The sequence below is a fragment of the Chiloscyllium punctatum genome, chromosome 4, assembly GCF_047496795.1.
Source record: "Chiloscyllium punctatum isolate Juve2018m chromosome 4, sChiPun1.3, whole genome shotgun sequence".
Taxonomy (NCBI): Eukaryota; Metazoa; Chordata; class Chondrichthyes; order Orectolobiformes; family Hemiscylliidae; genus Chiloscyllium; species Chiloscyllium punctatum.
In genome coordinates, this window is record NC_092742.1 from 2,369,056 (window position 1) to 2,384,987 (window position 15,932).

The window sequence follows — 15,932 nt, forward strand, 5'->3', positions numbered from 1 at the left end:
CACCAACTCCCCCAGACCATTCACTCAATCCCACTCCGTGTCCCCAACTCCCACAGACAGCTCACTCAGTCCCACTCCACATCACTAACTTCCCCAGACCCTTCCTCAATCCCACTTCCCGTCACAAACTACCCCAGACCATTCACTCCATCCCACTCCACATCCCCAACTCCCCCAGACACAACATTCAATCCCACTCCCCATCACCAACTCCCCCAGAACCTTCACTCAGTCCCACTCTCCACCACCAAATCACCCAGACCCAACACCCCGCCCCACTCCTTTCACCAACCCCTCCAGACCCTTCACTCAGTCCCAATCCCCATCACCAACTCCCCCAGGACCTTCACTCAGTCGCACTCCCCATCACCAACTCCCCCAGACCTTTCACACAATCCTACTCCCCATCACCAACTCCCCCAGACCCTTCACTCAGTCCCATTCCATCATCAACTCCCCCAGATTGTTCCTCAATCGCACTCCCCATCACCACCTCCCCCAGACCCACTCAGTCCCAATCCCCATCACCAACACCCCTAGACCCTTCACTCATGCCCACTCCCCCAGACCCAACACTTAGTCCGACTCCAACACCAACTCCCCCAGATCATTTACTCAACCCCACTTCCCGTCACAAACTACCCCAGACCCTTCACTCAGTCCCACTCCCCACCACCAAATCACCCAGACCCTTCACTCAGTCCCACTCTCCACCACCAAATCACCCAGACCCAACACCCCGCCCCACTCCTTTCACCAACTCTCCCAGACCCTTCACTCAATCCCACTCCCCATCACCAACTCCCCCAGACCCTTCACTCAATCCTACTCCCCATCACCAACTCCCCCAGATCATTTACTCAATCCCACTCCCCATCACCAACTCCCCCAGACACAACACTCAATCCCACTCCCTGTCCCCAAATCCCCCAGACCCCTGACTCAGTCACACTCCTCATCACCAACTCCCCCAGGCCCTTCGTCAATCCCACTCCCCATCACCAACTCCCCCAGACCCTTCGTCAATCCCACTCCCCTTCACCAACTCTCCCAGACTCTTCACTGAATCCCACTCCATCCCCAACTCCCCCAGATCCTTCACTCAATCCCACCCCATCCCAACTCCCCCAGACCGTCCATTCAATCCCACCCCATCACCAACTCCCCCAGACCCAACACTCTGTCCCACTCCCCATCACCAACTCCCCTAGACACATCACTCAATCCCACTCCCAATCACCAACTCTCCCAGACCCTTCACTCAGTCGCAAACCCCATCACCAACTTCCCCAGACATTTCAATCAGTCCCACTCCCCATCATCAACTCCCCCAGACCCTTCACTCAGTCCCACTCCCCATCAGCAACTATCCCAGACCCTTCACTCAGTCCCACTCCCCATCACCAACTCCCCCAGACCCTTCACTCAGTCCCACTCCCCATCAGCAACTATCCCAGACCCTTCACTCAGTCCCACTCCCCATCACCAACTCCCCCAGACCCTTCACTCAATCCTATTCCCCATCACCAACACCCCAAGACACTTCACTCAATTCCACTCTCCATCACCAACTCCCCCAGACCCTTCACTCAGTCAGACTTCCCATCACCAACTCCCTGACACACAACACTCCATCCCACTCCATCACCAACTCCCCCAGCCCTTCACTCAATCCCCAACTCCCCCAGACCCTTCAATCAGTCCACTCCCCATCACCAGCTCCCCCAAACACTTCACTTCGTCCCACACCCCATCACCAACTCACCCAGACCCTTCACTCAATCCCACTCCCCATCAGCAACTCCCCCAGACCCTTCACTCAGTCCCTCTCCCTAACACGAACTCCCCCAGACCCTTCACTCGATCCATCTCCCCATCACCAACTCCCCCAGACCCTTCACTTTGTCTCACTCCCCATCACTAACTCCCCAGACCCATCACTCAGTCCCACTCCCCATCACTAACTCCCCAGACCCTTCTCTCAGTCCCACTCCCTATCAGCAACTCCCCCAGACCCTTCACTCAGTCCCACTCCCCATCACCAACTCCCTGACACACAACATTCCGTCCCACTCCATCACCAACTCCCCCAGCCCTTCACTCAATCCCACCCAATCCCCAATTCCCCCAGACCCTTCACTCAGTCACACTCCCCATCACCAACTCCCCCAGACCCTTCACTCAGTCACACTCCCCATCACCAACTCCCCCAGACCCTTCACTCAGTCACACTCCACATCACCAACTCCCCCAGACCCTTCACTCAGTCCCACTCCCCATCACCAACTCCCCCAGACCCTTCACTCAGTCCCACTCCCCATCACCAACTCCCCCAGACCCTTCACTCAGTCACACTCCCCATCACCAATGCTGCCAGACCCTCTACTGAATCCCACTCCCCATCAGCAACTCCCCCAGACCCTTCATTCAATCCCACTCCCCATCACCAACTCCCCCCAACCCATCACTCAGTCCCAATCCCCATCAACACCCGAGACTCTTCACTCAATCGCACTCCCCATCACCAACTCCCCAGACCTTTCACTCAATCCCACTCCCCATCAGCAACTCCCCCAGACTCTTCACTCAATCGCACTCCCCATCACCAACTCCCCAGACCTTTCACTCAATCCCACACACCATCACCAACTCCCCCAGACCCTTTAATCAGTCCCACTCCCCATCAGCAACTATCCCAGTCCTTTCACTCAATCCCATGCCCCAACACCAACACCCCCAGACACTTCACTCAATTCCACTCTCCATCACGAACTCCCCCAGACCCTTCATTCAATCCCACCCCATCACCAACTCCCCCAGACCCATCACTCAGTCCTAATCCCCATCAACACCCCCAGACCCTTCACTCAATCACAATCCCCATCCCCAACTCCCCCAGACCATTCACTCAATCCCACTCCCCATCACCAACTCCCCCAGACCCAACACTCAGTCCCACTCCCCATCACCAACACCCCAGACCCTTCACTCAGTCCCACTCCCCACCACCAACTCCCCCAGACCATTCACTTAGTCCCAATCCCCATCACCAACACCCCAGACCCTTCACTCAGTCCCCATCCCCATCCCCAACTCCCCCAGACCCTTCACTCTGTCCCAATCCCCATCCCCAACTCCCCCAGACACAACACTCAGTCCCACTCCCCATCACCAACTCCCCCAGACCCTTCACTCTGTCCCAATCCCCATCCCCAACTCCCCCAGACACAACACTCAGTCCCAATCCCCATCACCAATTTCCCCAGGCCATTCACTCAGTCGCACTCCCTATCACCAACTCCCCCAATCCCTTTAATCTGTCCCACTCCCTATCACCAACCCCCCCAGACCCAACACTCTGTCCCACTCCCCATCACCAACTCCCCCAGACCCAACACTCAGTCCCACTCCCTGTCCCCAAATCCCCCAGACCCCTGACTCTGTCCCACTCCCCATCACCAACTCCCCCAGACACAACACTCAGTCCCAATCCCCATCACCAACACCCCCAGACCCTTCACTCAATCGCAATCCCCATCACCAACTCCCTGACACACAACACTCCGTCCCACTCCATCACCAACTCCCCCAGACCCTCCACACCGTCCCATTCCATCACCAACTCCCCCAGAACGTTCCTCAATCCCACTCCCCATCACCACCTTCCCCAGACTCTCCATTCATTCCAACCCCATCACCATCTCCCCCAGACGCATCATTCAGTCCCAATCCCCATCACCAACTCTCCCAGACCCTTCACTCAGTCGCACTCCCTAACACCAACTCCCTCAGACCCTTCACTCAGTCGCACTCCCTAACACCAACTCCCCCAGACCCTTCACTCAGTCGCACTCCCTAACACCAACTCCCCCAGACCCTTCACTCAGTCCCACTCCCCATCACCAACTCCCCCAGACCCTTCACTCAGTCCCACTCCCCATCACCAACTCCCCCAGACCCTTCACTCAGTCCCACTCCCCATCACCAACTCCCCCAGACCCTTCACTCAGTCCCATTCCATCATCAACTCCCCCAGATTGTTCCTCAATCCTACTCCCCATCACCACCTCCCCCAGACCCACTCAGTCCCAATCCCCATCACCAACACCCCTAGACCCTTCACCCATGCCCACTCCCCCAGACCCAACACTTAGTCCGACTCCAACACCAACTCCCCCAGATCATTTACTCAATCCCACTCCCCATCACCAACTCCCCCAGACACAACACTCAGTCCCACTCCCTGTCCCCAAATCCCCCAGACCCCTGACTCAGTCACACTCCTCATCACCAACTTCCCCAGGCCCTTCGTCAATCCCACTCCCCATCACCAACTCTCCCAGACTCTTCATTCAATCCCACTCCCCATCACCAACTCCCCCAGACCCCTGACTCAGTCACACTCCCCATCACCAACTTCCCCAGGCCCTTCGTCAATCCCACTCCCCATCACCAACTCCCCCAGACCCCTGACTCAGTCACACTCCCCATCACCAACTTCCCCAGGCCCTTCGTCAATCCCACTCCCCATCACCAACTCCCCCAGACCCTTCACTGAATCCCACTCCATCTCCAACTCCCCCAGATCCTTCACTCAATCCCACCCCATCCCAACTCCCCCAGACCGTCCATTCAATCCCACCCCATCACCAACTCCCCCAGACCCAACACTCTGTCCCACTCCCCATCACCAACTCCCCCAGACCCAACACTCAGTCCCACTCCCTGTCCCCAAATCCCCCAGACCCCTGACTCAGTCACACTCCTCATCACCAACTTCCCCAGACACAACACTCAGTCCCAATCCCCATCAACACCCCCAGACCCTTCACTCAATCGCAATCCCCATCACCAACTCCCCCAGGCCCTTCGTCAATCCCACTCCCCATCACCAACTCTCCCAGACTCTTCATTCAATCCCACTCCCCATCACCAACTCCCCCAGACACTTCACTGAATCCCACTCCATCCCCAACTCCCCCAGATCCTTCACTCAATCCCACCCCATCCCAACTCCCCCAGACCGTCCATTCAATCCCACCCCATCACCAACTCCCCCAGACCCAACACTCTGTCCCACTCCCCATTACCAACTCCCCTAGACACATCACTCAATCCCACTCCCAATCACCAACTCCCCCAGACCCAACACTCTGTCCCACTCCCCATTACCAACTCCCCTAGACACATCACTCAATCCCACTCCACATCACCAACTCCCCCAGACCCAACAGTCTCACTCCCCATTACCAACTCCCCCAGACCCAACACTCTGTCCCACTCCCCATCACCAACTCCCTGACACACAACACTCCGTCCCACTCCATCATCAACTTCCCCAGACCATTCCTCAATCCCACTCCCCAGCACCAACTCTCCCAGACCCTCCATTCAATCCCACCCCATCACCAACTCTCCCAGACCCTTCCCTCAGTCCCAATCCCCATCACCAACTCCCCCACACCCTTCCTCAATCCCACTCCCCATTACCACCTTCCCCAGACTGACCATTCAATCCCACCCTATCACCAACTCCCCCAGACCCATCACTCAGTCCTAGCCCCAACACCAACTCCCCAAGACTGAACAATCTGTCCCACCAGACTTGTCTTCACAAGTGAAACAAATCCCAGAATGTAACCTTGTGAAATTTCTGATCAAATATACATTTACTTTTCAAGATATGATGGATTTTGTGTGCTACATTTTCATTTCAAAGAAATGAGCACATACCCAATAATCACTGTCACCCCACCTTGATAATTATTCTAATCTGCTTAGAAGTGGAAAAGGAACGCTTTGTATAAAAATCCCAATGTAAAGCAATTATGTATTCCTGGATAGGTCTTACATAAAACAGTTAATGGTGTTCCTTTCATTACCATAAAACCAAATGACAGGTAGTGACATAGGAACATTGATATCAGTTAATTACTATCAATCACTACCAGAACCTAAATTCTATTACTTTATTATGAGGCAGTAGTGCATACAGAGCCAGAACCGATTAAGCACATTTCCTAATTCAAAACAACGCAATAACATGTTGATTCTCTGAGGCTAATTCCCCACTGATGCACGGATGTAATATCTGTGCACTGTGAAACAGAAGTCCTCACACAGATATTTGCAGCACACAAAAATATGAACATACAAACAAGGAACAAGACAAAGCCACTCGACACTTTAAGCCTGATCCCCAATTCAATAAGATCATTGTTCTATGTTCTATGTTCTATCATGGCTGATCTGATTTTAGATTAGTGGTGCTGGAAGAGCACAGCAGTTCAGGCAGCATCCAAGGAGCTTCGAAATCCTCGCCTCTGCATTCTTGCATATTCCCCAATAATCTTTCATACCCCTTCAGTTATCAGGATTCTACCCACCTCTGCCATAAAAATATTTAAAGTTGATGGTGTCACTGGCTTGGCCAGCATTTATTGCCCATTCCTAATTACCCCAGAGGCAATTAAAGGTTCTGCGTCCACTGTCTTTTGAGGGAGAGAATTCCAACCTTCTGAGAGAAAAATGCTTCCTCACCTCAGTTTTGGCAAGGCTTTGTTTTTTTAGCACTGAGGTCATCGCTTCTGAACCAGCATTTGTTACCCACCTATAAATACCCAGAGTGCAGTGAAGAGTCTAATGATGACCATCAATCATTGTCAATCGATGGGGAAAAGCCCATCTGGTTCATAAATATCCTTCCCTGTTCTGGCCTACACGTGACTCCAGACCCACAGCAATGTGGTGGACTTTTAACTGCCCTCTTAGGGAATGGGCAATAAATGCTGGCCCATCCTGTAAATAAATGAATGAAGTCCTGCCCTTGTTTGTTTAGCACAGTGATAGTGCCACACCATGATGGAGGTTGTTCTCAATGTGAAGGCAGGATTTTATCTCCACAAGGACTGTGCGGTAGGCTTTCCTACTGATACTGTCATGGACAGATGCATCTGCAGCTGGTAGATTGGTAAGCATGAGGTGAAATATGGTTTTTGATATGGTTGGTTTCCTCACCATCGAGTTGAGCAGTTATATCCTTTAGGACCTGACCAGCTTTATCAGTAGTACTGCTGCTGAGCCACTGTAGGGCACTAGACTTTGAAATCCCACACCTAGAGTACAGTTTGTGCCCTTGCCCCATCATTGCTTCCCCGAAGTGTTGTTTAAGATGGAGAAGTACTCATTCATCAGCCGAGAGAGGATGGTACGTGGTAATCAGTAGGAGGTTTCCTTGCCCATGTTTAACCTGAAGCTACAAGATTTCATGGGATCCAGAGTCAATGTTGAGGACTCTCAGAGCAACTCCCTCCCGACTGCATCCCACTGTGCTGCCCTCTCTGCTGGATCCTGCTGCTGGTAGGACAGGACATGTCCTGGGATGGTGATGATGGTGTCTGGGACATTGTCTGTAAGGTATGATTCTGTCAGTATGACAGTGTCAGGCTGTTGTTTGACCAGCCTGTGAGACAGCTCTCCGAATGTTGGCACTAGTCCCCAGATATTGGTGAGGAGGACTTTGCATGGTCAAAAGAGTTGTCTCTGCCATTGCCTTTTCTGGTGCCTGGGGTCGATGCCAGGTGATCCACCCGGTTTCATTTGTTTGAGACTTTGTAATGATTGGTACAGCTGAATGGTTTACCAGGTCATTTCAGAGGGCAGCTGAGAGTCAGACACATTGCTGTGGGTCTGGAGTCACATGTAGGCCAGATCACGTAAGGATGGCAGATTTCCTTCCCTAAAGGACACTGTTCTGATAATCAGCAACAATAGATTCTTAATTCCAGATTTTTATTCTTGAATTCAAATTCCACCATTTGCTGTGATTGGATTCAAACAAAGGTCCCCAAAACATTATATGGATTTCTGGATTAATAGTCTAATACTACTATACCATCGCCTTCCCCTTGTATGGTTTTTGAGTTTTTACTGACTTCACCTGACAAACGAGCAATGCCCCAAAAGCTTGTGATTTCAAATAAACCTGTTTTACTATGACCTGGTGTCATGTGACTTCTGACTGAGTTTTTAAAATCACAGATCGCAGGTCCATCCCTTAGAATTTCTGTTATTTGTTGCAATGTGTCCGTTCTGGACTTTCTGGAATATCCCCTGAAATATTCGCCACTGTATTTCTATTGACCTGTCCCTTAACCTAAATTGCCAGTTCACTTTCGCTAACTCTGTTTTTATATCTTCATTATTACCCTCATTTAAATTCAAAATACTAGTCTTAAGGCCACACTTCTCTCGCTGAAACGATTTGTAAACTTCAATCACATTAATCCGATCTCATTGATCCACACCAAGTCAAGTACAGCCTGCTCTCCAGTTAGTGCCATAACATGCTTATCTAAAAAACTGTCCTGAAAACTGTTCCATGAATTCTTCATCTAGACTACTTTTCCTATCTGATTTTCTAGTCTATACAGGGATTAAAATCCTCCATGATTATTGGAATATTGTTTTGACATGCTCTCACTGGTTCTTCCTTGATACCTGTCCTACCATGTGGTTATTGTTAGGGGACCTGTGCACAACTCTCACAATTGACCTCTTGCCTTTATCATTCCACATCCTGACCCAGACTTTCCATATTCTGCTTCCCTGAATTAAGGTCATGCCTCTGTATTGCAGGATTATCATTATTATCATTTTTAATTAACACAGCCACTCCTCCACCCTTTCCTAGCTCCCTGTACTTCCTCAATGTCACACACCCATCAATATTCAGGTTACAGTCTAGGTAATTTCTTTCTCTGTTGTGTTTCCCATTGCTTGATTCACCACAACTTTCCAAATTTGTGCCCATGCCCTAACCATTTAGTTTAAAATCCATTGTACTTCCCCAGAGATGCAGTTCCCAAGATCACCAGTCCCCGACGGTTCAGGTGTTGGTTGTTCCATCATACAGACTGAACTTCCCAATACTGGTGCCAGTGCTCCACAAAAGGAACACACTTCTCCCACACAAGTCTTTTAGACACAGATTAATTTCGCTAACCTTGTTTACCTGATACAATTTGCATGTAGCTCAGTAACAATCTAAAGATTTTAGGTTCTGCTTCTCAATTTGGTGCCTAGCTCCTCATACTGATAATGCAGAATCTCTTTTTTAGCTCTAGCCTTGGTGTCTACACAGACCATGACAGTTCCTCCTCCTCCCAATGTAAGTCCTTCCCTATCCCAGAGCAGATCCCTGACACCTGTTACCAGGTGGAGAACATAGAGCCTGGGTTTATACTTTTTGCTGCAGACAGCAGTGTCAATCCCTCTATGTAGAGCATTGTTCACTCCTCACAGAGGACTGAACACTAACACTAAAGTGTGAATGGCAAACATGAGCTTTTTTATTTCTTTCTTCATGGGATGTGAGTGATACTGGTTGGCCCAGCATTTATTGCCCATCCCTAGTTGCTCTGGAGAAGTTGATGGTGAGCCACCTTGTTGAACTGCTGCAGTCACATGCTGTTAGCACTAATAGGGAGGGCGTTCCAGTGAGACCCTAAGACCATAAGACATACGACCAGAAATTAGGCCGTTCAGCCCATCGAGTCTGCTGCGCCATTCAATCAAGACTGATAAGTTTCTCAACCCGATTCTCCTGCCTTCTCCCTGTAACCTTTGATCCCCTTAACAATCAAGAACCTATCTCTGTCTTAAATGTACGCAATGACCTGCCCTCCACAGCCCTCTGTGGGAATGAATACCATGGATTCACTACTCTCTGGATAAAGACGTTTCTCCTCACCTCCATTCTAAAGGGTTTTCCTCTTATTCTTAGTTTGTGCCCTTGGGTCTTCGTCTCTCCTACCAATAGAAACATCTTCCCAACATCTACTCTGTCCAGGCCAGTCAGTATTCTGTAAGTTTCACTTAGGTTCCCACTCATCCTTCTAAACTCCATCAAACACAGACCCAGAGTCCTCAAATGTTGCTCATATGTTAAGCCTTTCATTCCTGAGACCATTCTCATGAACTTGCTCTGAACCCACTCCAGGGCCAATACACCCTTCCTGAGGTATGGGGCCCAAAATTGTTCACAATATTCTAAACGTGGTCTGACCAGAGCCTTATGAAGGCTCACAAGTACACCTCTGCTTTTACATTCTAGCCCTCTCGAAATAAATATCAACATTGTATTTGCCTTCCTAACTACTACAAGTTTATCTTAAGAGAATCCTTGACGAGAACGCCTAAATCCTCTTGTACTTCTCATTTCTGAATTTTCTCCCCATTTAGAAAATACTCCATGCCTTACACTTATTGCTATATGATGCTGATTTCTGTGGACAGTTTGCACAAGAGAGTTTAATCATTCTGCAAAAGATGATTCTACTTCCTACCTCTGATGACATCAACCGACGAGGCAAGATGAACGAGGAAATTGTGGCAGCTGTTGATCCGTAATCAAGAAGGTGATTTGCTCCAACATTCTATAAAACATACACCATACATCATGACACATAATGATCAAACATTATTGACAGTCAGTGCTCCTCTGTGTGAGCAGTTGCTGTATTGGACAACATTAACCAACAGAAACACCAGAAGCAACAAGCAAACATCCCTCAATGGCCTTGCGAAACTGCTAACATGTGATTCATTGTCAACTCTAGAACTCAGAACCCACTGACCACATTAAGCACTCTGATAAATCCATTCAGATATTCTATACAAATTATAGAGGCATTATATATAATGCATAAGGAAAGTCTAGTCCCTCTCCTCAATGATAAATGCCGAACATATGGACAAATTCCTTTTGCTCACACAGAACAAGGTTCTTAGTGCTATTGTATGTAGCTTCTAAGCACATGTAAAAACACCTTTTGTGAGCCCGACTAATAATCTTCGATTAGTTTCTGGTGTAACTCTTAGCACAGTCAGAATTATGTAGAGAATGCTGTCCATTACCAGATTCACATCTAATGTTGGTCATGATGTCCTCAGGATCACAAGCACAGGCTGATTGGCATGGTGCCCACTGTTGGTAGGCAATATGATGTGTTGTTTGATATCATCCACAGCCTCCATACCCAGCAGCACACTGGCTCTATTAGTGATATCGACTAGGAGAAAGTGAGGACTGCAGGTCCTCGAGATCAGAGTCAAAGAGTATGGTGCTGGAAAAGCACAGCCGATCAGGCAGCATCCAAGGAGCAGCAGAGTCGACGTTTCGGGTATAACCCCTTCATTGGGAATGTCTGAAACTTCGACTCTTCTGCTCCTTGGATGCTGCCTGACTGGCTGTGCTTTTCTAGTGCCACACTCTTCAACTCTGTAAGTCATATGTAACATTACACATTCATGTGGAATGTGAAACATCTTTTTGGCTTAAAAGCAGTATCAAAGTTCTGATTTTGGCAATTCACACAGTCTCGATCCACTGACATCATGTGCATACCAAAATAGCTGGCATTGCCCTGGGATCTGATCAAGGCCAGGTTCTTGCTAACAACATATGCTTGTCTTTGATTAAATAACCATTAAGTTCCACCCCTTGCACATTTCCGATAAACAGATGATACATTTGTGATCTTTAAATCTGCAGCTGCAATGAATTTCCTGACACAGATTTAATAAACTCCATTCCAGGCTCAATTTATCATTGACGTGGAGAAATCAAACCAGTGCCCTTTCAAGGTTTCTGCAGATTTGTAGCTCGGGTGCCGGTTGTTATGCTTGTGGGTATGCTCGCTGAGCTGGGAAGGTGATTTGCAGATCTTTTGCCTCCTGTAGAGGTGACATCTTCAGTGTTCTGGAGCCTCCTGTGAAGTGTTGCTGTAGTGTGTTTTCTGGAATTTATTTGGTTCCGTTCCTGCTGCTTCCAGTTGCTGGTTCCAGTAGTTTGTTGTAGTGGCTGGTATATTGGGCCAAGGTCTGTCTGTTTGTTGGTGGAGTCCGTGAATGAGTACCGTGCTTCTAAAAGTTCTCTGGCTGTCCTGTGTTTAGCTTGTCCTAGGATAATTGTGTTGTCCCAGTCAAACTTGTTGTCCTTGTCATCTGTGTGTATGGCTACTGGGGCCAGCTGATCGTGGCATTTAGTGTCTCGCAGGTGTTCATGGATGTGGATTGCTAGTCGTCTGCCTGTTTGTCCTATATAGTGTTTTGTGCGGTCTTTGCATGGAAGCTTGTAAACTGTGTTAGTCTTGGTGGGTATAGGGTCTTTTGTTCTGGTGAGTTGTCTGAGCGTGGCTGTCGGTCTATGGGCGGTCACGAATCCGTATGGTCAGAGAGGTCTGGCTGTCAGATAGCTAACAGCCATAAACACTAACCAGCCACTAAACACCATGACCAGCTGTCCCTAGTAGCTACACACACAGATAACAAGGACCACAAATTCAACTGGCACAATACAATGATCATAGGACAAGCTAAATAGAGGACTGCCAGAGAACTCCTAAAAGCATGGCACACAGCCATGGACTCCATCAACAAACACACAGAGCTAGACCCAATTTACCGACCACTATAACAAACTACCGGAACCGACAACCGGAAACAACAGGAACGGAACCAAATAAATTCCAAAAGACACAGTACAGGAGGCTCCAAAGCACTGAAGATGTCACTGAGACAGGGACAAAACATGTGCAATCAATTTCCCAGCTTGGGGAATATACCCACAGCCAGTGCCCTTTGCTTTGATGCATCAGTTGAGAAACCTGCCAATGGGTTTCTACTGTCCCCAACTCACCCCTCACTGGGGCAGTTGGTCACTCACCCTCACCCACCCCGACCCTGGGGCAGTCTGTGGTCCCCAGTCTCTCCCCCTCTCCCTGGGGCACTCTGTGGTCCCCAGTCTCTCCCCCTCTCCCTGGGGCACTCTGTGGTCCCCAGTCTCTCCCCCTCTCCCTGAGGCACTCTGCGATTCCCTGTCTCTTCCCCCTCTCCCTGAGGCACTCTGCGGTTCCCAGTCTCTCCCCCTCTCCCTGAGGCACTCTGCGGTTCCCTGTCTCTTCCCCCTCTCCCTGAGGCACCCTGTGGTCCCCAGTCTCTCCCCCCCTCCCTGGGCACTCTGTGGTCCCCAGTCTCTCCCCTTCCCTGAGGCACCCTGTGGTCCCCAGTCTCTCCCCCCCTCCCTGGGCACTCTGTGGTCCCCAGTCTCTCCCCCCCCTCCCTGGGGCACTCTGTGGTCCCCAGTCTCTCCCCCCCCTCCCTGGGGCACTCTGTGGTCCCCAGTCTCTCCCCCCCTCCCTGGGCACTCTGTGGTCCCCAGTCTCTCCCCTTCCCTGAGGCACCCTGTGGTCCCCAGTTTCTCCCCCCCTCCCTGGGCACTCTGTGGTCCCCAGTCTCTCCCCCCCTCCCTGAGGCACCCTGTGGTCCCCAGTCTCTCCCCCCCCTCCCTGGGGCACTCTGTGGTCCCCAGTCTCTCCCCCCCCTCCCTGAGGCACCCTGTGGTCCCCAGTCTCTCCCCTTCCCTGAGGCACCCTGTGGTCCCCAGTCTCTCCCCCCCTCCCTGGGGCACTCTGTGGTCCCCAGTCTCTCCCCCCCTCCCTGGGCACCCTGTGGTCCCCAGTCTCTCCCCTTCCCTGAGGCACCCTGTGGTCCCCAGTCTCTCCCCCCCCTCCCTGGGGCACTCTGTGGTCCCCAGTCTCTCCCCCCCTCCCTGGGCACTCTGTGGTCCCCAGTCTCTCCCCCTCTCCCTGAGGCACCCTGTGGTCCCCAGTCTCTCCCCCTCTCCCTGAGGCACCCTGTGGTCCCCAGTCTCTCCCCTTCCCTGAGGCACCCTGTGGTCCCCAGTCTCTCCCCCCCCCCTCCCTGGGGCACTCTGCGGTTCCCTGTCTCTTCCCCCTCTCCCTGAGGCACTCAGCCTGTATTACCCCAGCTCTCTCCAGTGGAAATCAAGCTCCTGCTATTTCTGGAGTTGTCACAAAAGTATGAGATATTGACTTTTTTACAGCCTAGCCAGAGGCCATTTGGCCCATAATGCACACAGTGGTCATTAAACATCCATCCATTTGAATTAACACTATTATTAACGTACACATTCAGAGTCCAAGCTGACAGAAAGCACACACCTGGTTTCTGTGTTTCACAAGAATTATTATAGAACATAGAACATTACAGCGCAGTACAGGCCCTTTGGCCCTCGATGTTGCACCGACCTGTCATACCAATCTGAAGCCCATCTAACCTACACTATTCCATGTACGTCCATATGCTTGTCCAATGACGACTTAAATGTACTTAAAGTTGGTGAATCTACTACTGTTACAGGCAAAGCATTCCATATCCTTACTACTCTCTGAGTAAAGAAACGACCTCTGACATCTCTCTTATACCTATCTCCCCTCATTTTAAAGTTGTGTCCCCTCGTGCTCGCCGTCCCCAGACTTGGAAAAAGGCTCTCCCTGTCCACCCTATCTAACCCTCTGATTATCTTGTATGTCTCTATTAAGTCACCTCTCAACCTTCTCTCTAACAAAAACAGCCTCAAGGCCCTCAGCCTTTCCTCGTAAGACCTTCCCTCCATACCAGGCAACATCCTAGTAAATCTCCTCTGCACCCTTTCCAAAGCTTCCACATCCTTCTTATAATGTGGTGACCAGAACTATACACAAGACTCCAAGTGTGACCGTACCAGAGCTTTGTACAGCTGCAGCATAACCTCCTGGTTCCGGAACTCAATCCCTCTATTAATAAAGGCCAAAACACTATGTCTTCTTAACAACCCTGTCAATCTGGGTGGCAACTTTCAGGGATCTGTGTACATGGATACCGAGATCTCTCTGCTCATCTGCACTCCCTAGAATCTTACCATTAGCCCAGTACTTTGCATTCCGATTACTCCGACCAAAGAGAATCACCTCACACTTGTCCACATTAAACTCCATTTGCCACCTCTCAGCCCAGCTCTGCAGCTTATCTATGTCTCTCTGTAACCTACAACATCCTTCGTCACTATCCACAACTCCACCGACCTTAGTGTCGTGTGCAAATTTACTAACCCACCCTTCTACGCCCTCATCCAGGTCGTTTATAAAAATGACAAACAGCAGTGGACCCAACACCGACCCTTGCAGTACGCCGCTAGTAACTGGATACCAAGATAAACATGTTCCATCAAACACCACCCTCTGTTTTCCTTCAGCAAGCCAATTACTGATCCAAACCGCTATGTCTCCCACAATCCCATTCCTCCGCATTTTGTATAATAGCCTACTGTGGGGAACCTTATCGAACGCCACATCAACTGGTTTATTCTCATCTACCTGTTTGGTCACTTTGTCAAAAAACTCAATAGGATTCGTTAGGCATGACCTACCCTTCACAAAATCGTGCAGACTGTCCCTGATCAGATTATTCTTTTCTAGATGGTTGTAAATCCTATCTCTTATAACCTTTTCCAACACTTTACCAACAACTGAAGTGAGACTCACTGGTCTGTAATTACCAGGGTTGTCTCTATTACCCTTTATGAACAAGGGAACCACATTTGCTATCCTCCAGTCCTCAGGCACTATTCTTGTAGACAATGATGATTTGAAGATCAATGCCAAAGGCTCGGCAATCTCTTCCCTTCCTTCCCAGAGGATCCCAGGATAGATCCCATCCGGCCCAGGGGACTTGTCTATTTTCACACTCTGCAGGATTTCTAATACCTCTTCCTTGTGAACCTCAATCTCTTCTAGTCTAGATTCAAGAATTTCTGTATCTTCCTTGCCAATATTTTCATTTTCTATAGTGAACACTGTCGAAAATTATATATTTAGTGCTTCCCCTATCTCCTCTGACTCCATACACAACTTCCCACTATTATCATTGATTGGCCCTAATTTAACTCTTGTCATTCTTTTATTCCTGACATACCTGTGAAAAGCCTTAGGGTTAACCCTGATCCTATCTGCCAACAACTTCTCATGTCTCCTCCTGGCTCTTCTGAGCTCTCTTTTTAGGTCTTCCCTGACTTCCTCGTAACCCTCAAG

The 15,932-nt window shown here is 49.8% G+C and overlaps 1 protein-coding gene across 3 annotated transcripts in view; it reads right to left on the reverse strand.

The window, feature by feature from the left end:
- flvcr2a (FLVCR choline and putative heme transporter 2a) overlaps positions 1 to 15,932 on the reverse strand; it is a 163,136-nt gene that overhangs the window by 12,458 nt on the left and 134,746 nt on the right. For all 3 annotated transcript variants that reach the window (XM_072567961.1, XM_072567959.1, XM_072567960.1), the window contains one exon: positions 10,347 to 10,436. In XM_072567961.1, the coding sequence (XP_072424062.1) occupies positions 10,347 to 10,436 (90 nt within the window). The remainder of the gene's footprint in view (positions 1 to 10,346; positions 10,437 to 15,932) is intronic.